This window comes from Nematolebias whitei, chromosome 17, assembly GCF_014905685.2.
Source record: "Nematolebias whitei isolate Nwh7 chromosome 17, NemWhi1, whole genome shotgun sequence".
Classification (NCBI taxonomy): domain Eukaryota; kingdom Metazoa; phylum Chordata; class Actinopteri; order Cyprinodontiformes; family Rivulidae; genus Nematolebias; species Nematolebias whitei.
The window spans coordinates 1,934,763-1,960,057 of record NC_056514.1 but is presented as its reverse complement, the minus strand read 5'-3'; the positions used below and the strand labels follow the sequence as shown (position 1 = coordinate 1,960,057).

Genomic DNA, 25,295 nt, shown 5'->3' with positions numbered 1-25,295 from the left:
ATCGGTTCTCGCGGTATGCATACTGATGAGGGTCCTCGTTGATGTTGATGGTTGTTTTGATGTGAGTCATGACCAGGTTTTTTTTAAGTATTTAGCGACTATCGGGGTGAGGGCCACTAGCCGATAGTTATTCAGACCAGTCACTGTAGAGCTCTTTGGAAATGGGATGATGGTAGCCGTCTTCAGGCAGGTGGGAACTGTCTCCAGTGTAAGTGAGGTGCTAAAGATGTTTGCCAGCACCTCGCAGAGCAGATCAGCACATTCTTTCAGCACTTTTCCGGGGATGTTGCCTGGGCCGGTTGCCTTGTGCGGATTAATCCTCCTGAAAGTACTCCTTACTGCTGCTGAGGTCACGCTGAGATGCTCTTCATCTGGTGTTGAGGCGAATCTGGTGCTGCGTGGTCTGTTCAGGTCTTCACAGCGGGCATAGAAGTTGTTGAGGGCATCAGGCAGAGATGGGTCTTTGGGACATTGTTCACTCCTTCTTTTATAATCCTGTTATGCACTTAATGCCCCTCCACATGTTTCCCGGGTCTTGCGAGGTGAATTGACCCTCGATCCTCTGTGCATATGTGGCCTTGGCCTTCTTAATACCCGCAACCAGCTCTTTCCTTGTCTTACTCAGCTCCTCTGAGCTTCTAGACCTGAAGGCAGTGTTCCTGGCTTCCAGCAGGGTGCGCATCTCTGCATTCAGCCAAGGTTTTCTGTTTGGTTAGCTTTTAACATATCTGATAGTGGAGACTGTGTCAGTACATGTACTAATGTAAGCCAGAACTGAGGATGCGTATTGGTCCAGATCAAGCGATCTTCCATTTTCAGCAGCTTTTCTGAAAACCTGCCAGTCTGTTCGATCAAAACAATCTCTCAGTATGGGGCCACTGTCCTGGATCCAACATTTAACTTTCTTTTGTACCGGTCTGGAACGTCTCAGCGGGGGGGGGGGGGGGGGCATGTAAGCAGGAGCCAGAAAGATTGAAATGTGGTCTGACAGTCCTAGTTGGGGGCAGGGTTTGGCTTTGTATGCATCTTTTACATTTGTGTAAACATGGTCCTGCATGTTGTCTCCACGTGTTGGTATGCACACGTTGATAAAAGCTTGGGAGGCCGTCTTTTAGATTCACGTGATTAAAGTCTCCGGCTACCACGTAAAGCTCCTCAGGGTGTTTGTTCTGCAAAGAGCTGATTATATCATAGAAGTTCTTGTAAGGCGTCATTAGCGTCCGAAGGAATGTAAATAACTGGGATGAAAGCCACTGTGAACTTGCGGGGTAGATAATGTGGCTGACATTTCACTGTTATTTGCTCCAAAGCCTTCGAGCATGAGCTGTTTACAACAGTACAGTTCGTGCACCAACTTTTACTCACGTAAATGCATACTCCGCCTCCCCGTGATTTCCCCGTTAGCTTGCTGCAGCGGTCTACTCGGAAAAAAAAAGTCTGTCATCCAGCTGGAAGACTGTATCCGGCGTTTCACTTGTAATCCACATTTCTGTGAGGCAAAGCACCGCACACTTAATCTCTTCTTAGGTGCTCGCTCTCAGACGAAGTAAATCTATCTTGTTGTCCAACAAGCATACGTTTGACAGAAAGTGAGATGGCATTGGGAGTTTTCCGGCTTTAGCATTAGCTCATAGCCTCACCATAACCCCCGCCCGGCATCCTCTCCTCTTAAGCCGGGAGCAGCGCTTCCTCTTCTGCCCACTGGAACACCTCTGTTGCAGCTTCCAGGTAGATTACTTTAAAATCTGCATTCTTCCGAGCGTAGTTTTGAGTTTGTTGCTGATTTCTGCTATATTTCGTGGCAAATCCGCTCCTATTCTCATCAATTCGGTTCAGCCATACTTCACACGCATAAATCGTGCAGAGTCGGGCACAGAGTCAATATCAAAACTTCTAAAGGCTTGGATAGTACTGGGAGCCTGTGAAGCTGCAACTGCTCTGAGCGCGGCCATCTTGCATCTCATCTGCTATCATCCGCTTCACCAACAGAACTTCTCGTGACCTGGTGTGGAGAATGGCCAAGAGTAGAAAGTTTCTCAAAGAATACAGGCTGAGATTTACAGAGGATCTCACCATGGCTGACAAGGCGCTGCGGGAAAAACTGTGGCCATTAATTGAGGCAGCCAGGAAGGAAGGAAAAAAGGCAAATTTTGCTGGAGTCCGTGTAATCATAGAAGGAAAAGAGATATGGCCACCGCTGTCCCCATTAGGACAGAATTCTAAACCTGTCCATATGGACACAACAAGCCCTTCATAATGAAGGTTTTAGGTACTGTATAAGGTGTACAAATAATTCTCAGATGGACACCTAGAAACCTACAAATTTAATATTCACTCTCCTTTCTAAGTTCAAATTTTTAAAGACCGTTTGTCTATTCATATTTACATTATCTTATTTTACACAAATATGTAAATTGATACATGTTTCTATATTGGATTTTGGTTGTTTGTACTCTTCCTAAATGCTCTTACTCTCAAAAAGTACAGCGTCAGCACAATCCTTATGCATTTAAGCATATTTCTTTATATAAATTTGGGTTTATTGTTCTCTATTGTTATTAATGCACCCATACTTCACTTCCGGCGAGCTGATGGATGGCAGCTCCCTCTGGCTTCTCTGTACTCTTTTATCATCAAACTGACCCATTTTTGGAACCGGACTAAAGTTGGTCCCCCTTCCAACCGAATTCGGTGTTCAGTGACTCAGAGAGCCAGACGGGACCGTCCAAAAATATATTTTGGTCCAGGACCGGCCGCTCCCACCCCACCGGTCACTCTGAGCGCACCTTGCCGGCCATCTGACCCCTCGAGCTGGGGAGTCGTCGCACGAAGGTCCGGTGTTTTTTCTCTCTCTCTCTGGACCCCAACAAAAACAAACTTCTCAACAAACTTCTCATCTGAACCTTTGTGGTTCTACCTAGTTCCCGACAAGAATCGCTGGGTGGTATTTCGCTGGTTTTCTGCTGGACTGGCCCTCGTGGTGTCTTCATTGGTGTGGGGGAAGTGTACCTGTGTCCCCCGAACTGGACCAGAACCGAACCGAGTTGGCTGTGGGGGACTTGGTCTTCAACAGAGCCAGTCTCAGCTTCAGTGAGCAGCCCGTTACTTTTAACGAAGGACTGTCCACCTCTGTGGAATCGCTGTTTTCGCCTGGAGGAGACGCTCCGATGCTTTGAAGCGCCGCCAGAACCGGACCGGATCAGAACCGGGCCAGGGACAACTTCAGCCTTTTCGTCTCTCGAGCTGTGGTGCACCGGAGCCAGACTGGAGCAGAACCGGACCGGACCAGTGACGACTTCAGCCTCAGCCTCTCAGGTCAGTCTCGTAGTTTTTACTGGGGGTGCCTCTCATACTATCGGGTGCGGGGGTGATGTACAGAGAAGTGGAGGAGCAGCGCTGTGTGTTGCTCGAGAGAAGTTCGGAGTTTGCATCGGAGTTGTTGCAGGCCTCCATCCAAACTCACCTGGATAATAATTATTTTTATTACGGATCACGTTGTTGACCCCTGTTGACCTGAAACAAGCTAGGACCATGCCTTTCACTTCAGGAGGATTTTCTGGCAGCTCGCTCTGTTATTTGCTAAAAAGATCTGTTTCTGCCTGTTGATTCTGGACCCAGCTTCTGTTTCCCATGGGAACATCCATCCATCTTCGCAGGGGGGCCGGAGCCCCCCTCAGCCCAACTCAAACTGCAGTTGGGCCACCTCGTCGGATTTGTTTGCCCATTTGATTTGTGATGTTTTATACTATACCATACCATTTTATTTATAGAGCACTTAAAATAGCAACACGGCCAACCAAAGTGCTGTACAGACAGAACAACAGGTAACACACAAAGCAATATACAAAATGAAGTAAATCAAAATATAGACATAAAAATGATGCAGATAATGACGACTAACCAGTGTGGAGCATACAGGTTCAAAACACAGATCATCTGGTGTTGAATGCTACTGAATAGTAGTGGGTTTTTAAACGGGACTTGAAAACCGAGAGGGAGCGGGCCTGTCTGACAAGCAGAGGTTACTCGTTCCAAAGTCTTGGTCCTGCTACAGAGAAGGCCCTGACACCTCTGCGCTTAAGACGAGTTCCTGGAACTGTGAGGAGCAACTGGTCCGCTGACCTCAGGGGGCGTGGTGGGACATAAAGCTGTAGCAGATCAGAGAGATGGGGGGGGGCGACACTGTTCAGCGATTTGTAGACATACATGAGTATTATGAACTGGATTCAAAGGTGAACCGGTAGCCAGTGCAGGGAGGCCAAAACTGGTGTAATGTGCTCTCTTTTGCCTGTACTGGTTAAAAATTGGGCTGCTGCATTCTGGACCAGTTGTAGTCGTGCAATGGAGGTTTAACTGATACCAAACAGGAGCGAATTGCAGTAATCAAGCCTAAATGTAATGCATGCATGTATTACTGTCTCCAGGTTATTTTTGGACAATATGGGCTTCAGTTTAGACAGCCGCCTCAGATGGAAGAAACATGATTTAACAATCATGTTTACATGATTAAGTTTCAGGGAAGGGTCCATTATCACGCCCAGATTATTGACTCTTTGTTTTTCTGACAGGGTTAGAGCGGAGAGGTCGATGCAGTGGTTTGTGATCGTGTCATTGGGATGGAACAACATGACTTCAGACTTCTTTTCATTGAAACTTAAGAAATTTAAAGCTATCCAGTCCCTGGTGTCAGCCAGGCAGTCGAGCAGAGGTTGAATAGAGCATGTACCATTGTGTCTTGGGGGAAGAAAATTTGACAGTCATCAGTGTAGAAATGAAAGGGTATGTTGTGTTTCCAGAAAATAGCACAAAGTGGCAGCAGGTATAAAGAGAATAGGATGGGACCCAGGATGGACACCTGCGGAACCCCCCATTTAAGCTCTGCCGCTGCAGAACTAAAATCCTTGATGGAGACACAAAAGTATCTGTCAGTGCACCATTCATATTATTTCCTGATGCATGCTCAATAATCCAGGTAGAAAAATCTAAAAAAGTTAAATCTGGTCCTCTGGACATTCAAAAAAACCCAAAACAAAGCAAAACAACAAAAAATGTAGAAACGTTTCGTCTCTCGTCCGAGAGACTTCTTCAGTCTGAGGTGCTGTTTTCAGCTCAGTCTCTTAAATAGAGCAATGTGGATATCCTAACTGGGCCTTCCTAAAAGCAGAGAAGAAACCCAAACAGGACTCCAGTCAGCCAACAGGTGAAAAGGAGGAACCCAGACCCAGACCAGTGGTCATTCCATATGTTGAGGAAGTCTCAGAGAAACTGAGACGTTTATTTTCTAAACATAACGTCCCAGTGGCTTTTAAACCCAAAAATACATTACGGCAAAGACTGGTTCATCCCAAAGATCCAGTCCCCCGGCACAAACAGAGTAATGTTGTGTATGCTGTTCAGTGTCAGTAGGGCTGTGATCAGTCTTACATCGGGGAAACAAAACAGCCACTGGCCAAAAGGATGGCCCAGCACAGAAGATCAACATCATCAGGCCAGGACTCTGGGGTCTACACTCATCTCCAGGCCAGCGGTCACTCTTTCAGGGATGAAGATGTGCACATCCTGGATAGAGAGGAGCGATGGTTTGAGAGAGGAGTAAAGGAGGCCATCTTTGTGAAAAGAAACCGTCCATCATTAAACAGGGGTGGAGGCCTACGTGTTCAATTGTCCCCCTCTTACAATGCTGTGATTGCTAGTATCACTCAGCCCTCTGTGAATAGTACACAGCCATCAGTGTGCTAATGATCAATTGTTAGGCTGATGGTCCTTCTTGAGCATGTGATCAGCTGGTTTTGGTTGTCAGCAGCAAAACTGGTTGATCCACTCTGAGAAGGTGCTATTTAAGAGACTGAGCTGAATACAGCGCCTCAGACTGAAGAAGTCTCTCAGACGAGAGACGAAACGTTTCTACATTTTTTGTTGTTTTGCTTTGTTTTGTGTTTTTTTGAATGTCCAGAGGACCAGATTTAACTTTTTTAGACATTCATATTATTGTCATTATTTTCATATCTCGGACTATCTGGAGTCACTGAATCTTGTTAATACACCTGGATCTGCCCATCACTGCAACTTTCACTGTTTTTGGGTTCTGAATGATCGCGCCTTTATTAATGTTTCTCATGGTTCGATTATGGGGGCTAAGTGTCACACTACTAACTCCTGTAATTACATATCAGTCACAAAAAACTCAAGAAAGTGTCTGATAATAATGTTGTTACTGCTCTCAGGGATTCAGCCCAACCCTGGACCCCCCACTAATTACAGCACACCAAATGACTTTAAAAACATGTCAGGACTTCATTTTCTGCATGTAAACGCACGCAGCCTTCTGAAAAAACTTGATGCCTTGAAAATTCTGATCAGTTCTTCTGGGGCAGATGTAATCTTGATCTCTGAAACCTGGCTCAACAAATCTGTACAGAAAACGACCTGGTAATCAATGGATTTAACATCTACCGCTGTGATCGTCAAAAAAGGGGGAGTGGAGTCATTATTTACATTAGAGATTCTCTGGTGGCTAGTCTTGTGTCTTCTAAATCAATTCCTAACCAGTTTGATGCCTTAGCTGTAAACGTCACTTTGAATGGAGGCCAGATTTTATCTGTAGTGGGTTGTTATCGTCCTCCCTCAGCAACACCTGAGGCTCTGCCCTCCCTGATGGAATTCCTTAGTAATTTAAAATTCAAAGAAATCTTTTTGGCAGGAGACCTCAACATTGACTGGGATAAATCGACCCTCCTCTGTGATAAATTCAAGGAATGTTGCCTGTCTCTCAATCTAACCCAACTGATCGACTCCCCCACTAGACTAAACAAAAATCGTCCTGAAAAGTCCTCCATCTTAGACCTGTTTCTAACAAATATGCCTCACAAATTCCCTGTCATTTTGAGTGATCATTGTGTGACAGCGACTCTGAGAGATATTAAACTTCCACTTTCTAAGCCCAGATTAATTCAAAAAAGGGATCTGAAACGTTTTTGTGAACAGTCATTCCTCTGGGATCTGTCTCCCTTTGACTGGCATCGTATTCTATTAATTGATGACGTGAACTCCACTTGGAACTATTTTCATAATCCATCCATCCATTATCTTTACCCGTTTATTCCATTTTGGGTCACGGGGGTCACTGGTGCCCATGTCCAGCAATCACTGTGCGAGGGGCGGGGTACACCCTGGACGGGTTGCAAGTCCATCACAGGGCCACATAGAGACAAACGAGACAAACAACCATTCACTCTCTCACTCACACCTAGGGACAATTTAGAGTTACCAATCAGCCTAACATGCATGTTTTTGGTCTGTGGGAGGAAACCGGAGCACCCAGAGAAAACCCACGCATGCACGGAGAGAACATGCAAACTCCACCCAGAAAGCCCCTAGACCGGGGTTTGAACCAAGGACCTTCTCGCTGAGAGGCAGCAGCTCTACCAGTTGCGCCACCGTGCTGCCTATTTTCATAATAGTTTAATTTATTTTGTGAACAAACATGCTCCTTTTCGTCAGTTCAGAATAAAGGGACGAGACAGCCTCTGGTTTACTCCAGAGCTAGCTGATCTCCTGCACAGGAGAGATCATCTTTGGGCCACAGCAAGAAATTCTGGCTCAGACACTGATTGGTTGAGTTTTCGGCAGATGAGGAATAAATGCTTAACTGCCATCAAAGCTGCAAAACGTAACTGTTTCTTATCTCAGACCTCCAAAAATTTAATGACCCCAACAGATTCTGCAAAAACCATCAAATCTCTCTCAGGCACCCCCCAATCATCTGACCTCCCATCACAACTTCTCATTAACTCTGTTCCTGTGTCAAATAAGCACGAGATCCTGAACTGTTTCAACAAACATTTTGTTGCTTCTAGTTCTTTATTTGACACAGTTACTAATGGAAAATCAGCCACTTCACTTAATAACCAAACTTCTACAAATCAAATCCCTCCTACAAGTCAATCCTCAGTTAATCACAGCTTCTCTTTTTCTCCATTCTCAGTCAGTGAGGTTAATAAACTGTTAAAAGATCTTGATCCTAAAAAATCTGCAGGTCCAGATGAACTTCCACCTTATTTCTTAAGGCTGGCCGCTCATATCATCACAGTCCCTGTGACCCACATCTTCAATCTCTCCATGAGACAATACTCCATTCCAGACACTTGGAAAACTGCCTTTGTTTTACCTTTGCTGAAGGGAGGAGACCCCACCTCACTGAACAACTATCGGACAATCTCTAAACTCTGCATTTTAGCCAAGGTTCTAGAAAAACTGATAAATTCTCAAATCAAAAATTACCTGGACTCATTTAACATCTTACCTCCACATCAATCTGGTTTCAGGAAACAACGCAGCACAACCACTGCTTCACTGAAAGTTCTTAATGATGTTGATGAAGCACTGGATGCTAAGGATTATTGTGCTGCACTTTTCTTAGACCTGTTTAAAGCTTTTGACACTGTGGATCATAACATCTTGTGTCATAAGCTATCAGAAATTGGTTTCTCAGATCACACCATTGGTTGGTTCTCTAACTGTCTCTCAGACCGGAGGCAATGTGTTCAACATAATGGTACTTCCTCCAGTTATTTAACAGTCAACAATGGTGTACCACAAGGCTCTGTCTTAGGACCCACCCTCTTTACAATCTACATACATAATGTAGGTAAAAACATCCCTAATGCATCCATACATTTCTATGCTGATGACACAGTTGTTTATTGTCGAGCTAAAACAGTTGCTAAGGCTTTCCAGCTTCTGAAATCTGCATTTAACTACATCCAGACTGATTTGTTTCACCTCAAACTTGTCCTAAATGCCGAAAAAACCAAAGGGATGCTTTTTTCAAATAGGAAGTTGGTCCCAGCAGTTCTTCCTCTGATCTCATCCTCAAATGGTGTCCCCATTGAGTTTGTTGATCCCTATAAATATTTGGGTATCTTGGTCGACTTGCATCTCTCTTTTAAGCTCCATGTGGAAAACTTGGTAAAGAAACTAAAAGTTAAACTGGGTTTCTTTTTCAGAAACAGATCCTGTCTAACCCTGAATGCTAGAAAACACCTTGTTTCTGTGACTTTCCTTCCCTCAATTGATTACAGTGACATTATTTACATGAACGCTCCTACAAGAACCCTGCAGATGTTGGATGCTGTCTATCATGGTGCACTAAGATTCATAACTAGCTGTGATTAGACTCTCTCACTGGAACATTTTCTTTTTTAAATCACTTCTTGGTCTGCTGCCTTCATACATCTCTTGTTGCTGTTGTCCATTGTTGTCATCTTTCTTTGTTGAAATCAGGTCTCTTGTAAATGAGTCCTCGAGGCTCAGTGGGATTTACCTGTCTAAATAAAGGTTGAATGAAAATACTGTTTTAAATTACAAGCTTCTTCTAAGTATTAGTATCTGATATACTTAATCATTTTATGCCAGCATCCTTCTTCTCATGGTTCAAATTTCAGCATTCGAGGTCTGGGGATTGTTTTCTGTGTTCACTTATCTCACATTGTCCCTCTCAATTTTTGCCTTATACCAGGGGGTTAAGAGAAAATGTTAAACGTAAAGCTTTGTTTTTATTTGCAAAACAACAGAAATCTGATTTTTGATTTTTTAAGAGTCACATACTGTAGTAAATGATGCCTCCTTTTGTAAGACTCGATGGGGAAACGGTATATGGTTTCACACGGCTCAGAAAGATCAGCAGGGGTTACTATTTTGTAAAACAACTTTAATGGTTCTATCCTACACTCAGAATGTGACCCTAATGGTCTTTACATAATTTTAATTCTGAATGTCAACAACAATTTTGTCTTTCTTGCCAATGTACATGGTTATAATTCAAAACCTGAAAATGATTTCTTATTTGATGGATTAGAATCTAGCTTCCTACACAGGTTATCAAAATACCCAAATGCTCTACTTTTAATGGGTGGAGATTTCAACATTGCTTTGGATGGTTCCTTAGATAGATGGCCTCTGAGGGTTAATAATGCTTTTTCTGTTAACTTGTCCTCTTTTATACAAAAAAATAATCTCATAGATATATGGAGGGAAAAAAAATCCTGTCTCTAGATATTATACATGGTCTTACACCCTTGCTCGTTAATGTCTTGCATATATTACCGGTTAATTTCTGATTGCTTAAAAAAGAATAACATTACTCCCAATATATTAACAACACCATTAACAGTTCATAAAGCAATATCAGTGATTGTCTCATTCGGTCCTAACATTATTCCCACATTCAGAAGTTCTTATTGGAAACTTAAAAATCCTAAACTAAAAAATGAACTAGTAATTGATCAAATCAAATTACTAATAAACTATTTCTGGAGCAAAGCCTTAATCAATAATAATTTCTCTAGAAATTGGAAACCCCTCAAATTTGAAGTTACAACATTTTTTTAGAGAGTTTGGTGCCTCACTAGCCAAATCCAGGAAAGATGAAGAAGCAAACATAATATCTAGGATAACTGAAATCACTCAAATCTTACCTGAAAATTAATCTGAAAATGACATAAAGGATTTAGCCTTACAGCAAAATAAATTAAATGAGATATACAGGATGAAAGCAAAGGGGGCTTTAGTGAGATCAAGAAGGAAATGGCTGGAAGAAGGGGAACAAAACACTGTGTATTTCTTTCAATTAGAAAGGACCCGTAGTAAATTAAATTCAATTCCAGTGCTTCCCGTAGTTGGCTTGCCATGGCGGGGTGCTCATCTCATCCATGATTTTTGCTGATGGGGGAGACAGAGACATGTCTGAGCGCAGCTTGTACTAACAGTTTTTGAGCGGGGGCGGGGGGCGTTCAACATGATGGAAGAGGCAATGTGAGTACTGCCTTTGGCTTTTTAGCTAGAGAGCCTGTATTTTGCGCCGCTAGCTTAGTGATATGTCAGTGCTGGGTGGGGGTGGGAGGGGCAAGTTCAGTTTGGTAGGCGGGATGCTCAGTTCTGTTGATGGGGTGGGGCACCCCGCCTGTATAATGGTAGGGGAAACACTGAATTCAAAAACTTAACATTAACAAGGTTGTCACTGATGATCCCCAAAGAATAGCAAAGTATTGCTCCACTTTTTACAGTGAGTTGTTTGAATCACAATACATTAAATCTGAATCTGAAATTTTTTTTACACATCTTACTGAAACTAAACCAATCACTGATGACCAAAGGAATGTATGTGATGCTCCTCTATCTCCTGCCGAAGTTCTATCTGCCATCAAACACCTAAAACTTAATAAATCTCCAGGAGTTGATGGCCTAATGTCTGAGTTCTACATCGCCTTTGCAGAACAACTTGCCCCCTTCCTTCATCGGCTATTCTTACATCCATCCATTTTCTTCCGCTTATCCGGGGTCGGGTCGCGGGGGTAGCAGCCTAAGTAGGGAGGCCCAGACTTCCCTCTCCCTAGCCACTTGGGCCAGCCCTTCCGGGGGAATCCCGAGGCGTTCCCAGGCCAGCCGAGAAACACAGTCCCTCCAGCGTGTCCTGGGTCTTCCTCTGGGCCTCCTTCCGGTGGGACGTGTCCGGAACACCTCACCAGGGATGCGTCCAGGAGGCATCCTAAACAGATACCCAAGCCACCTCACCTGGCTCCTCTCGACGTGGAGAAGCAGCGGCTCTACTCTGAGTCCCTCCCGGATGATCGAGCTTCTCACCCTATCTCTAAGGGAGAGCCCAGACACCCTGCGGAGAAAACTCATTTCGGCCGCTTGTATCCGAGATCTCATTCTTTCGGTCACAACCCAAAGCTCGTGACCATAGATGAGAGTGGGAACGTAGATCGATCGGTAAATTGAGAGCTTCGCCTTTTGACTCAGCTCTCTCTTCACCACGACAGACCTGTACAGCGCCTGCTTCACTGCAGACGCTGCACCTATCCGCCTATCGATCTCGCGCTCCATTTTTCCCTCATTCGTGAACAAGACCCCAAGATACTTGAACTCCTCCACTTGGGGTAGGACCTCCTCCCTGACCCAGAGAGGGCACTCTACCCTTTTCTGGCTCAAGACCATGGCCTCGGATTTGGAGGAACTGATCTTCATCCCGGCCGCGTCGCATTTGGCTGCGAACCGCTCCAGCGAAAGCTGTAGATCACGATTTGATGAAGCCAATAAGACCACATCATCTGCAAAAAGCAGAGACACAATCCTAAGGCCACCAAAACGGATCCCTTCAACACCTTGGCTGCGCCTAGAAATTCTGTCCATAAAAGTTATGAACAGAATCGGTGACAAAGGGCAACCTTGGCGGAGTCCAACTCTCACCGGGAACAAGCCCGACTTACTGCCGGCGATGCGGACCAGGCTCTGATACCGGTCATACAGGGCCCTAACAGCCCGTATCAAAGGGCCCGGTACCCCATACTCCCAGAGTATCCCCCACAGGGTTCCCCGAGGGACGTGGTCGAACGCCTTCTCCAAGTCCACAAAGCACATGTAGACCGATTGGGCAAACTCCCACGCACCCTCCAGGACGCTGCTGAGAGTGTAGAGCTGGTCCAGTGTTCCACGGCCAGGACGAAAACCGCACTGCTCCTGAATCCAAGGTTCGACTATCCTATAGCTATTCTTACACTGCATTGATAACCAAACTCTTCCTCCCACTCTATGTCAAGGCCTTTTGACTTTGATCCCAAAACCTAAAAAAGACCCACTTCTGACTAATAATTTGCGTCTGATCTGCCTTCTTAACAATGACTATAAAATACTAGCTTGTATCTTTGCAATGAGGATGAAAAGCGTTCTTAGTTTTATAATTGATGAAACTCAAAATGGTTTTATGACACAGACATATAGCTAACAACATCAGGCTAGTGCTAGATCTTATTGAATATGCAGATTTGTGTGATGATGACAGCCTTATATTATTTCTACATTTCCATAAAGCTTTTGACACCATTGAACACAACTTTATTTTTCAAACATTAAATAAATTTGGTTTTGGCCCATACTTTTGTGCAGCAATCAAAACCATGTACAAAAAATGCTAATTGTTCTATCAAACTTTGTACAGGTACATCTCCCTGATTTGACCTAAAGCGAGGTGTCAGACCAGTTTGCCCAGTCTCCCCGTACCTCTTCTTGATCTGCACTCACGTTACTGTCAGATGTCATCAAACTCAACCATCTCAAAGGTATCACTATTACTGAAAAATAGATTATAATTAGTTAACTAGCCGACGATACCACTTTATTTTTAAAAGAAGCTTCTCAGGTTTCTTTAGCCATTACTATAGTTGAGAAATTTTCTAGAACCTCTGGACTCTTCCTTAATATTAATAAATGTGAACTATTAGCCCTAAAAAATTGTAACACATCCTCCATCCATAATATTCCTGTTAAAAACTCTGTCACCTATCTTGGCATAACGATCAACAAGGATCAAAACACTAGATGTGCTCTGAACTTTGACCCCATTATAAGTAATGTACAAAAAAACCTGAATTCTTGGCTTCAAAGAGATTTGTCAATTAGAGGAAGAATTTTGTTAACTAAAGCAGAAGGCATCTCCCGTTTAACTTATCCAGCTTTGTCTCTTTCTGTAAACAAACAGACAAGTGATAAAATTGATAAAATGCTGTATAGATCTGCATGGAAAAATAGGATGCATTATATCAGAAAATCAGTCTTGATGAACTCATACGAACATGGTGGCCTAAATTTTCTTGATTTTTCAACTTTAAACAATACATTCAAAATAAATTGGATCAAACAGTTTCTTAAAAATCCCTCCTCAATCTGGAATTTTATATCTAATTATTTATTCTCAAAACGTGGTGGCCTTAACTTTGTTCTTCTTTGCAACTACAACATTGAAAATCTCCCCATAAAGCTTTCTAATTTCCAAAAACAAATGCCTCTTTCCTGGTCTTTAATTTATAAGCACAGTTTCTCACCCCATCAATATTATATTGGAACAATGGAGACATTTTGTTCAAACGTAAATCTTTATTCTTGGAAAATTGGTTTGAACATGGAATCTTAGTTCAGCAGCTATTTAATCCTAATGGTGTTCTAATGTCTTATTCTGAACTTCTAAACAAATTTGGCATTCCTATACCACCAAAGCAATATGCGTTTGTTTTTGACGCTATCCCGTCTGGTGTTATAATGCTTCTTAAATCCTCTAGAACTTCTTTTAGTGACTCCACTAAGTTTGAACCCTGCTGACTCTAGTATTGGTCAAATCTGTTTTTCCACTAAAAAGACAAAAAACAAACGTGATATTCGTGCCTTATTCCAGAAGGACATGGTCTCTGTTCCAAATGTTGTCTCTTATTGGAATAACCTTGCATCAAACCTGAACTGAAAAAAAATCTGGTGTCTTCCATCTAAATATTTGGTTATCAGTAAGATCAAAGAAGTATCCTTTAAGATTATCCATCATTTTTATCCCTGCGAGTCTTTTCTTCAACGATACAAAAAGGACATTGACATGAACATGACATCTGCAACTCTGTGAAGAAGATCTCTGTCATTTTTTCTGATCATGTCCTTTCTTTTGTACTTTCTGGCAAGATATTTGCACTTTTATTTCCCAAAGTATCCTTTTTAACTTTTCCCTTACTTATGTAGATGTATTGTTTGGATTCTTCTCTTATCCCACTAATAAAACAAACCATTATTATATTATCAACCTAATTTTATTAGTTGCAAAATATCATATACATCAATCTAAATTCTCAAATCAGAAACCTTGTTTCTTGGTCTTTAAAGAGGAATTCAAACAATATATTAGAACTCTTCAGTATTCAAACAATAGTAAAGCCATTAAAACAACTGATATGTGTACCCAATTCAACATTTTTGTGACTTAATTTTATTTTATATTTTTAATGTATGTATGTATGTATATACACTTTGTTCTATTTGTGTTCGCTTTATAACCCTCTGGCATTGGCTTGTTCATTTTGTTTTTATAATGCTGTTATTGTCTTTGCACTTTTGTTAACACTTTTATTGTCAATAAAAAATAATAAATATTTTTTATTCAATTAAAAGAGTTTTTGAATGAGAAGAGACTTTTTGAGATCTTTCAGTCTGGTTTTAAACAATTACACAGCACCGAAACAGCTTTAGTAAGGGTTTGTAATGATATTTTTGTAGCAAATGATTCTGGTCAGTTTGTCAAGTCAAGTCAAGTCATCTTTATTTGTAGAGCACAATTTAAAACAGATCAACTGTTATCAAAGTGCTTAACAGAAATGTAGCAAAACATAGGCAGCAAAACAAAAACATCATACAGAATTAAAATTACTGGAGCAATAACACACACTAATGATCACACTAAGGAAAAACAAGCAGTAAAAATAAACGTCAATCATAAAACAACAGAATTTAAAATGAGGTACACAGAACAAAATAAACTAACTCATACAGTATTAAACGCCAGAGCAAACAGGTGCGTTTTAAGGAGGGATTTGAACATCAGGAGGGAGGAGGCCTGCCTGATGTTGAGGGGCAGGTTGTTCCACAGGTTGGGACCTCTGACTGAAAAAGCTCGATCCCCTCGGAGCTTCAGGCGTGATTTTGGAACGACCAAAAGAAGCTGGTCCGATGATCTCAGGGCCCGAGACGGAACATATGGTTCCAGGAGCTCGGAGAGGTAGAGGGGTGCGAGGCCATTTAGGCACTTATATGTCAGGAGGAGAATCTTGAAGTCGATTCTGGATCGCACAGGAAGCCAGTGAAGGGAGGACAGAACAGGTGTGATGTGCTCAGACCTACGTGTACCAGTTAAAAGTCGAGCAGCTTGTAATACTTGTACTCCTGGACCTTACTGCTGCTTTTGATACTGTTGACCACAGTATCCTTTTTTGCAGTAAGAACACTGGGTTGGGATTACAGATGCAGCATTAGAATGGTTCTGTTCTTATCTGAGACAGGAGTTTTTGTAATAATGTTGGTAATAGTTTATCTGCTTCAGTCCCTCCTGCCTTTCCTGCAGGGTTCCACAGGTCTGGATTTTTGGACCCCTCCTGTTTTCACTGTATCTGCTTCCTTTGAGGTCTATCCTGAGGAAACCCGGTCTTTCGTTTCATTGTTATGCTAGTGATTGTCAGATTTATCTGCCCTTAAAACCCAATAACTCATGAACAATTCACCCTCTGTTAAACTATCAATGACATGCAGGGGTGGGCAAACTTTTTGACTTGCAGGCCACACTGGGTTCTAAAATTGGAGCGAAGGGCCGGACCAGGAACAGATGGATTGAGTGTTTGTGTGATGTTATAGCACAACAACAACTGCTGGAATGCAATTAATTATGGGCGATTCCACCTTCTGCACTACTCAAGCAGCCACGGAGTCAGGATTATATGATAGAATAGTGAGTTTATTTACAGTAGTGAAATTATTGACTTTGTGGAGTCTTACTTCAGGCGACCCCAGGCCACAACGACAAAATAAACCACTGTATTATCTCTTAAGAAAAATAAAATTCACCAATCCACATGTCTCTTACCTCACTATGCTAATGGAAAACAGGAGAAAAGTCTAAATAAAGTGGCATCTTACTTCTACAAAACTGCTCACAAAACTTTTTACAACTACAGGATCTAAAGTTGATGACTGCAGGTCAGCTGTGGCAGGTTGGGAATGGAAGGCGACGTCATCCTTCTGCAGCTACTCTTATGCAGCCAGTTCACATCCAATCAGAGCAGAGTACCTGGACAATAATTCACACACACATTTTTGTCTTTCACTTTTTTATTTTTTATAATTCACACCTGACAGTTTCACACACACACACATGACTTACAGCGATTCCTGATAGATGATGCAGTGAAGAAAAATAACATCCTGGTCGGGGTTTTCCTTTTTCACTTTATCCTGGATTATTTTCAGCAGCCCAACATGTTTTCCAGTTAAAAGTAATTTGTCTGTTGTGACATTGGCAAGTTTAATCCAGATAGCTTCATTCTCTTGATGACAGCAGACACATGCTTATAAAAAATCCTCTCCCCATGTTTTTCCTTTCAGAGACTCCAGGATCAAAAACGCCTCTATTATCTTAAAACTGTTGTTAATCCCGCAGATAAAAAATAAGGAGCTGAGCAGTGTCCTTTACGTTATTACTGGGCGGCTGTGGCTGAGTGGTTAGAGCAGTTGTCCTCTAATGCAAGAGTTGGGGGGGGGGGGGGGGTGTATCCACCAGCAGTCACATGCCGAAGTGTCCCTGGGCAAGACGCTGAACTCCTCGTTGCCTCCGATGTGTGTCCCATGAAACTATGAATGCGATCTAAAGCTCTGATTAGTCTCTTTAGAATGATTTGTCCAATTAGCTTTGTATAGATCTAGTAGAGTGCTGTATGAATGGGTAAATGAGGCACAGATTGTAGCGGCAAGCGCTTTGAGTGTCTTCATAATAGAAAGGTGCTATATAAGTACAGTCCATTTACTTTCATCTAGTGGACTGTAAATGGTAAATGGACTGTACTTGTATAGCGCCTTTCTATCTTATTTCAAGATATTCAAAGCGCTTTACACTACAATCTGTGCCTCATTTACCCATTCATACAGCACTCTACTAGATCTATACAAAGATAATTGAAAAAAAATCATTCTAATGAGACTAATCATTGCTTTATCACATTCAGACACTGATGGGACACACATCAGAGGCAATGAGGGGTTCAGTGTCTTGCCCTGGGAGACTTCGACATGTGACTGCTGGTGGATTCGAACCCCCAACTCTCGCATTGGAGGACGACTGCTCTAACCACTCAGCCACAACCGCCCCTAGTGCTAACAAATATAACTTGTGCCCCTTTTCCATTAGTACCTGTAGTACTGGTACAGCACGGCTCTACTCTACTCGGTACGGTACAGGTTGTGTTTCCATTATGCTTTCAGTACCGTTCCAGTGGGCGGGGTTCAAATTGACGTCACCGGCCTCTCACCAGCTGGTGGCGATGAGACACAGAAACTGTTTTCAGTACAGGGTTAGAATTTATTTTGAAGGTGTGTGTGTGTGTGTGTGCGCGTGCGTGCGTGCGTGCGTGTGTGTATATATATATATATATATATATATGTACAGACCCTTTCTAAAAAATTGGAATATCATGGAAAAGTTGTTTAACTTCCATAATTCCATTCAAAAAATTAATCTTTAATATATGATAGATTCAGGGCCCACAATTTAAAAGATTTCAAGTAAGTAGCTGTCCCTCCCGACTGCGTTTTCTACCTTTGAACTGAGCATGTTTGAGTTGGGCTGTGCTCCTTCGCTTCTGTGCGCCGTCATCTACCGGCCTCCTAAGTATAATAAGGACTTCATACGGGACTTTTCTGATTTCTTGGGTGATTTTATGTCCAAATATGAGCAAATTTTAATTCTTGGAGATTTTAATATTCAGGTATGTTGTACTGGAAAGCTGCTGGTGAAGGATTTTTCGATGTAGTGGATGCTTTTGGCCTCACTCAGTCAGTGAAGGGCCCAACCCATGAACGTACACACACCCTGGACCTTGTTTCATCTTATGGTTTATCTATTTTTAACTTGGAAATTGGTGATGCATTGTTTTCAGACCACATGCCTGTTTTATTTGATTTTATTCCTGTTTCTAAACCTGTTAAGTCCTGTGCTCCTGCTCAACGCTGCCATGTTTTTAACTCGTCCTCTGCTGCCCATTTCTCCACTGTCTTTAATCATTTAGAGTCACAGCTCTCTGTCTCTCAGCACTGAGGAGCTTTCCTTATATTTTGATTCTTTATGCAATACTGTATTGAATGATGTGGCCCCGATTAAAACCAGGCGATCAAAGCCAAGATCAGACCCATGGTTGAGTGACCATACCCGTGCCATTAGACAGGAATGCAGGAGAAATGAACGCAAGTGGAGAAAGGACAAACTCTAAGTCTCTCTTGATGTACTGAGAGAGAGTTGGCGTCGATATCAATGAGCTGTGAAAACAGCCAGAGTAAAATATTTCTCTGACATTATTGCTGCTAACTCTCACAACCAGCATGTTCTTTATAATACAATCAACACCGGTCCCTCTTTAAGCATCCAGAGAACTTTGTGAGAAGTTTCTTCATTTCTTCTTGGACAAGGTTATTAACACTAGGGCTTGTATCTCTTTTCCATCCCTTGACCTTTCCATCCTGGTCCCCTGTCCTGCTGTTTTTGATCATTTGGAGCCTATTTCCCTCTCCTATCTAAAGAAACTTGTCACCAGTATGAAATCATCGGGTTCTCCCCTTGATGATGTTCCTCCATATTTTCTTAAGGAGGTATTTTGTACTGTTGGCTCCTTTATCTTAAATGTGATTAACAGCAGTTTGATGTCTAGTGTGGTACCAAGCAGTTTTAGACATGCTGTGGTGCAGCCATTGTTGAAAAAACCTGCCCTTGATCCATCCTCTTTGTCAAACTTTAGGCCAATCTCCAAATTACCCTTTATATCCAAAATTTTGGAAAAAGTTGTTTACACCCAGCTGAAGGCATTTTTGGATGAATTTAAAATTTTGGAGGTCTTCCAGTCTGTTTTAAAAATGTACCACAACACTGAATCTGCTCTTTTAAGGGTTTTTAATGACATATTTTTAGCACTGGATTCTGGAAACTGTGTTTTACTTGTGCTTTTAGATTTAACAGCTGCTTTCGACACAGTCGACCATGACATTCTCATCTCCAGACTGGAGCAGTGGGTGGGCATCACTGGTTCAGCTCTGCAGTGGTTTAGGTCCTACCTTTCTGATAGAAGTTTCAATGTGATGATGGATAATTTTACCTCTGCTTCTGCTGCCCTCCCCTGGGGGGTACCCCAGGGCTTTATTCTTGGTCCTCTCTTGTTTTCTCTTTACTTTCTGCCACTGGGTTTTATTTTCAGAAAGCATGGTGTGCAGTTTTATTTATATGCAGATGACTGTCAAGTCTACTTCCCTTTGAAACAAAATGGCTCCACTCAGTCTCTCCTGGACTGTCTTGATGACATTAGAGGATGGATGGCACTTAATTTCCTCCATTTTAATGAAAAAAAGACTGATTTTATGGTCTTTAAATCCTGTGGCCCTAGCAGTTTCTCCACATTGGATTTTTCCTTTTTGGCCCCATATGAAAAATCCATTTTGATAAATTTAGAAGTGAAAATGGACCCCTGCCTGAAACTTGACTGCCATGTCAACAATGTGGTTAAGTCCTCTTTCTTTCAGCTGATGCGCCTGTCAAAAATCAAGCCCCTCCTTTTTAGACACCACTTATAGACAGTAATCCACGCTTTTATTACTTCATACCTGGATTATTGTAACTCTCTGTTGATAGGAGTTAGCCAGGCCTTTCTCTCATGGTTATAGCTGGTACAAAATGCTGCTGCACGACTTTTGACTGGTACAGGCAGGCATGAGCACATCACTCCAGTTCTGATGTCCCTTCACTGGCTTCCTGTCCAGTTTTGAATTCATTTTAAAGTGCGATTGTTTATTTTTAAGTCTTTGAACAGTCTTAGTCCTTCTTATTTGTCTGAACTGCTTCACTTTTACATACCATCACATGCTCTTAGATCCTCTGACTGATGCTTTTAGCAGTCCTGAAAACCTTTTATAAATCCAGAGGAGCCAGAGCCTTTTCAGCTCTGGCTCCTACATTGTGGAATCAGCTGGAGGTCAGGCAGGCCCCGTCAATCTCTGTTTTTAAAACTCGTTTAAAAACACATTTTTTTTATTGGCTTTTAACCTAGAGTGAGTTAGCATCTGTGTCTTAATGTTGTATTCTTTTACTTATTATGTTCTGAATATTTTTTAATATATATATATTTAGGTGTTTTTGTTGTTTTACTGTTTTTTGTTTGTTTTTAATTTTGTACAGCACTTCATACGGCTGCTTGTTGTATTTTAAGTGCTTTAGAGATAAATTGGTATGGTATGGTATGGTATGGTAAGATGACGACTGGCTCCGAGTCTCCAGGGGCGAGGACCGGGGTAGACTAGCAGAGCTCCATCCAGCTCACTCTGAATTTTGTCATCGGCCACCAAGCACAAAAAACGCCAGCATTAGACCAAGGTGTTGTCATTATTGTTTTTAACATCTTTATAATAGGTACAGCCGCTACTCCGATCCGAGAAATTGCAAATGGTGGATCAGTGTTTTAAAAAGTTTCTGAAAGATCCAGTGACTCCGCCCCGACCAATCAGTGACTGACAGTGTTCTGACATCACGTTTTCATACCTACTCAGCTGGGTTAGAACCACAGCGCCAAGAGACCTGAAAATAAGGGCAGGTTCTACGTACCGTTACTAATGGAAAAGCCTTGGAACCGGGCTGAGTTGAGTCTAGACGGACTGTACCGTTACTAATGGAAAAGGGGCATTAAAGGACTCTGCCTTTTCTAAAAAAGTTAAGTCTGGTCCTCTGGACTTTCAAAAAACAAAACAAAGCAAAACAACAACAACAAAAAATGTAGAAACGTTTTGTCTTTCATCCGAAACATCACGAAACGTTTCTACATTTTTTTGTTTTTGTTGTTTTGCTTTGTTTTTGTTTTTTTTGAATGTCCAGATGACCAGACTTAACTTTTTTAGATTTTTCTACTTAGATTATTGAGCATGCATCAGGAGACTCTGCCTTTTGTTTATTTTGTTGGCTTTATCTTTATCAATTAGTTCCACAGGCAAGTCACAGTCCTGCGTGATAAACTGATTTTTTTCTAACTTGCCTTGGCTCTCCGGACACAATAGAGTTGTAGTATGAACAGATGCTGAGATATATTCATACATTAAACGGGTTCTTCATTTTTCTGACTGTGTAGCATGCGTGCATTGAATTTAACAGAAATGTAACGAGAGACGTTATTTATCTTTGACCCATCAAAATGAATGTGGTCATTTATTTACAGAATCAAAGTTTAACATCAAACATTTACATTAATTTGGCAAAATATGAAAATAACAACAGCATAGTTTTACAGGAAGTGAGAACAATACGGCGATTGTTTTCACTTTTCAGCTAAAACGGCAGACATCAATTAATCAGTTTTACAAACAAGAAAACCATAAGGCCATGATTTTCCGTTGCTTCACCACAGACATTAATGAAAACATCTGGATTAATTTTCTAGCAGAAAGGAGAGTTTAAAGATGGAAAATGGAGATTTATCTTACAGAGAGATGTGTGAGGGAATTTATCTGTAGTACCAGAACAACACGCTCTTTGGAAAATCAGCTTGGCCAACGGTACGCTTGGTCGAAATAGAACTTTTACCTTGCAGATGATAGAATCAGCGTCGGTGTAGAGTTCTCCTTTTGACTCTTTTCAGCGTCTCCGTGAGGACAGCTAAAAACCCTTAGGAGTCGTGTGAGGTTATCCAAACAGAAGTTATAATTCCCAACATCGTCTCTGGATCAGCTTGATTCTAATAGAAGCATCCTGAATGCCTGCGTTTGCATCCAAGAACTCTGAACTCTTCGCGTCTCCCACTCTTTCAAGCTCTTTTCGTCTCGTCTCGACTTAACTCTTTAGAACTGGGAAGTTGCCACATTTAAATGGGTTCGACTTCCGGTTCATTTGAGAGCTTTCTGATTCGTGGATGGACCAGAACAGAGGTGTGGTTTGTGATGTAAGGTGTTATGGAAAGTCAAGGATAGAGATTAAGATTGTTTAAAACAGACAGAAAGATTATTGGAGAAAACCAGACTTCGTGGAGTCTCTACTCAGTATCTTGCTGTAAAAGTTAAACATGACATTTCTTTTCAGTAAACTTCTTAGTTGACCGAAACCTGAACTTTAACACACTTACAACTTGCTCATTGAAGACAGAAAAATCAAGAAATGCATATTACCCTGATTTCTTCTTTGAATGAGGAATAAAAATCATTACTGCTGTTTAAGTAGATAAAAATGAGTAGTTCTCTTCAACCTGTAAATATTGTTTGAACTAACACAATTTGATTATCAAAACATTTGTAAAATAGTAATGATCATAGAGAATTGTCATTTCTACTTGATTAATTCAAGAAAGAAAGTCTCAGGATGGGTCAAACTGTATTTCTGGATTCAAATCAATGAAATGACAGTTTCTATCCATCTGGTCAGTTTTGACATCAGGTTAAGTTCACTACAGAGTTGCTGTCTTTACCATGCATTATTTTTAAAAAAAAAATTGCTATCAGAGAAAGGCTTGCTAGCATAGTTAGCAGTTAGAAAAGTGACAGCTGATAGTTTACTCTTTGAAAACTGCTACAGTTTCTTGGCATATATACTGCCTTTGATTGGACCTCAGTGAAAAAATATGTTGTTATCAATGTCCACTCCATATTAAACACTCGGCAGGGGAAGATGACGCCACTGTACGTGGCCTGCCGTTTACCTCTGTCTGCTGTGATTGCGTTTTTCTGTTTTTGTCATTTTTCATCTACAACATCCGCTCACTACTGGTTTATGGACATCATCAACTCTTACATCTCCAACTATTTGCCACCAGTCTAGCCTTGTTTGATCATAATGATCATAACTCTGTAACCCCCCTTGGACCCCCATCTCTGCTTGAAGATGTCCCTGTTTGCCTCCACCTTGGTATCCTGCCCACTCGAAGACATCGCTCCAGGCACCGTGGAAAACGGGCCGGCCGGCTTGTGAGAATCAAAGCCTGTCGTGCTGTCGCTGCTTCTTCCTCTTCAACTGATGACCACATCTTAAATCACTTGTCCTGGCGCTGAGCTGATCCACATGAGTCCTTCCCAATTTCGCAGGTCGAGTCAGGCTTCCACAGCAGACCTGTTGGCCTTGGCTGTGCTTCCAATCGTTGGAGTCACCGGTCGATCTCCACAAATCTGAGACCGCTCGTCTTAACTTCATGGACAACTTTTGCTGCTGTGATTCCTACAAGGATTGCCCTGATAAACACCAAATCTCTGGCCAATAAAACGTTCATCTTGAATTACTTTTTCCTCCTCCACTGGACTGGACTTCCTCTGCGTGACTGAGATGTGGCTCTCCTGTGGTGAGTTCATGGCCCTGTCGGAAATTTTACAACTGGACTGTTCTTATTTTAATGCTCGAAGAATATCAGGTAACGGTAGTGGGTTATTGACTATTTTTTAAAACTTTGGAGCTGCAAACTGATACCAACTAATTTTTTGAGCTTTGAACTGCTGTGTTTTGAGGTGGGCCATTCAAATCCTGTTTTTTTATGCTGTATTATACAGGTCACCCAAATATAATAAGGATTTCATGAACTCTCTGACCTTTTTAACTAGGATCTTGCTCATATATGATCGGGTCTTAATTGTGGGGGATTTCAATATACACGTCTGTTGCCCTGGAAAGCCGCTGACTCAGGACTTTCTAGATCTGATCCAGTCTCTGAACTTTGTACAGAACGTTGCATTACCAACTCACAAGCATGGCCACACACTGGATTTAGTGTTAACCAATGGTTTATCTGTTTCTGATTTAGAAATTGGGGATGCTGTTTTCTCAAAACACAAACCCATTTCTTTCAACATTTCTTTTGTCAACAAGTCCAAATCCCCTCCCACTCCAGCCAGGCCTTGTTGCATATTTAACCCTTCCACTGCTGTGCTCTTTTCCTCTGCTTTTACTAAAAACTCTGTCTCAGTTACTGAATCTTCTGCTTACATCAACACCCATGAGCTAGTCATTGCACATCAAGAGACATGTGCTAAGGTGCTAGACCTAGTTGCCCCATTAAAAATCAGGCATCCGAAGTGCACTCGACACCCTTGGTTGAATGAGATCACCCGAGCAACCAGATGTCAATGTAGGAAAGCCGAACGTAAATGGAAGAAGGACAAACTTCATGTTTCTTTTATTATGCTAAAAACATGTTACACAGACTATCAGGCCACCGTTAAGTCAGAAAAAACAAATATTTCTCCCACATCATCGCCTCCAACAGCCACAATCCATGTGTTCTTTTCAGCACCATTAACACCATTTTAACCGTGCCTCAGTCTGCCAACATGGAGGTCTCTGCAGTTACTTGCGATGACTTTTGTAGTGAACTAGACCTCCGACATCAATCTGTCTCTGAAGACCTTCAGGGGACAGGAACTGTTATTTCATTGATTTGAATCCAGAAATACAAATTATCTTAACAAGAGACTATTTAATTGTATCCTGAATTAATCAATTGAAAGAACACTCTTCTTTTTTATATTATCATTAACTATTTTACAATATATTGATAATAAAAAGTGTGTTTAGTTCATACCATTTCTAAATGTTGAAGTAAACCACTCATTTAAATCAACTGTGAAACAGTATTAATGATTATTAAACCTCATTAGACTTTGATCATACAGTTAAATGTCTATTTACGAAGTAAGTGTGCATTTAGTCTTCTGTCTGAATG

At 41.7% G+C, this 25,295-nt stretch overlaps 1 protein-coding gene across 1 annotated transcript in view; it reads left to right on the top strand.

Moving 5' to 3' along the window:
• Nucleotides 1-23,755, top strand: part of LOC119424076 (C-Jun-amino-terminal kinase-interacting protein 4) — a 128,745-nt gene extending 104,990 nt beyond the window's left edge. Inside the window, exons 14-15 of the mRNA XM_037691547.1 lie at nt 23,471-23,553; nt 23,671-23,755. Coding sequence (XP_037547475.1) covers nt 23,471-23,553; nt 23,671-23,755 — 168 coding nt within the window. The remainder of the gene's footprint in view (nt 1-23,470; nt 23,554-23,670) is intronic.
• Nucleotides 23,756-25,295: the final 1,540 nt, after the last annotated feature.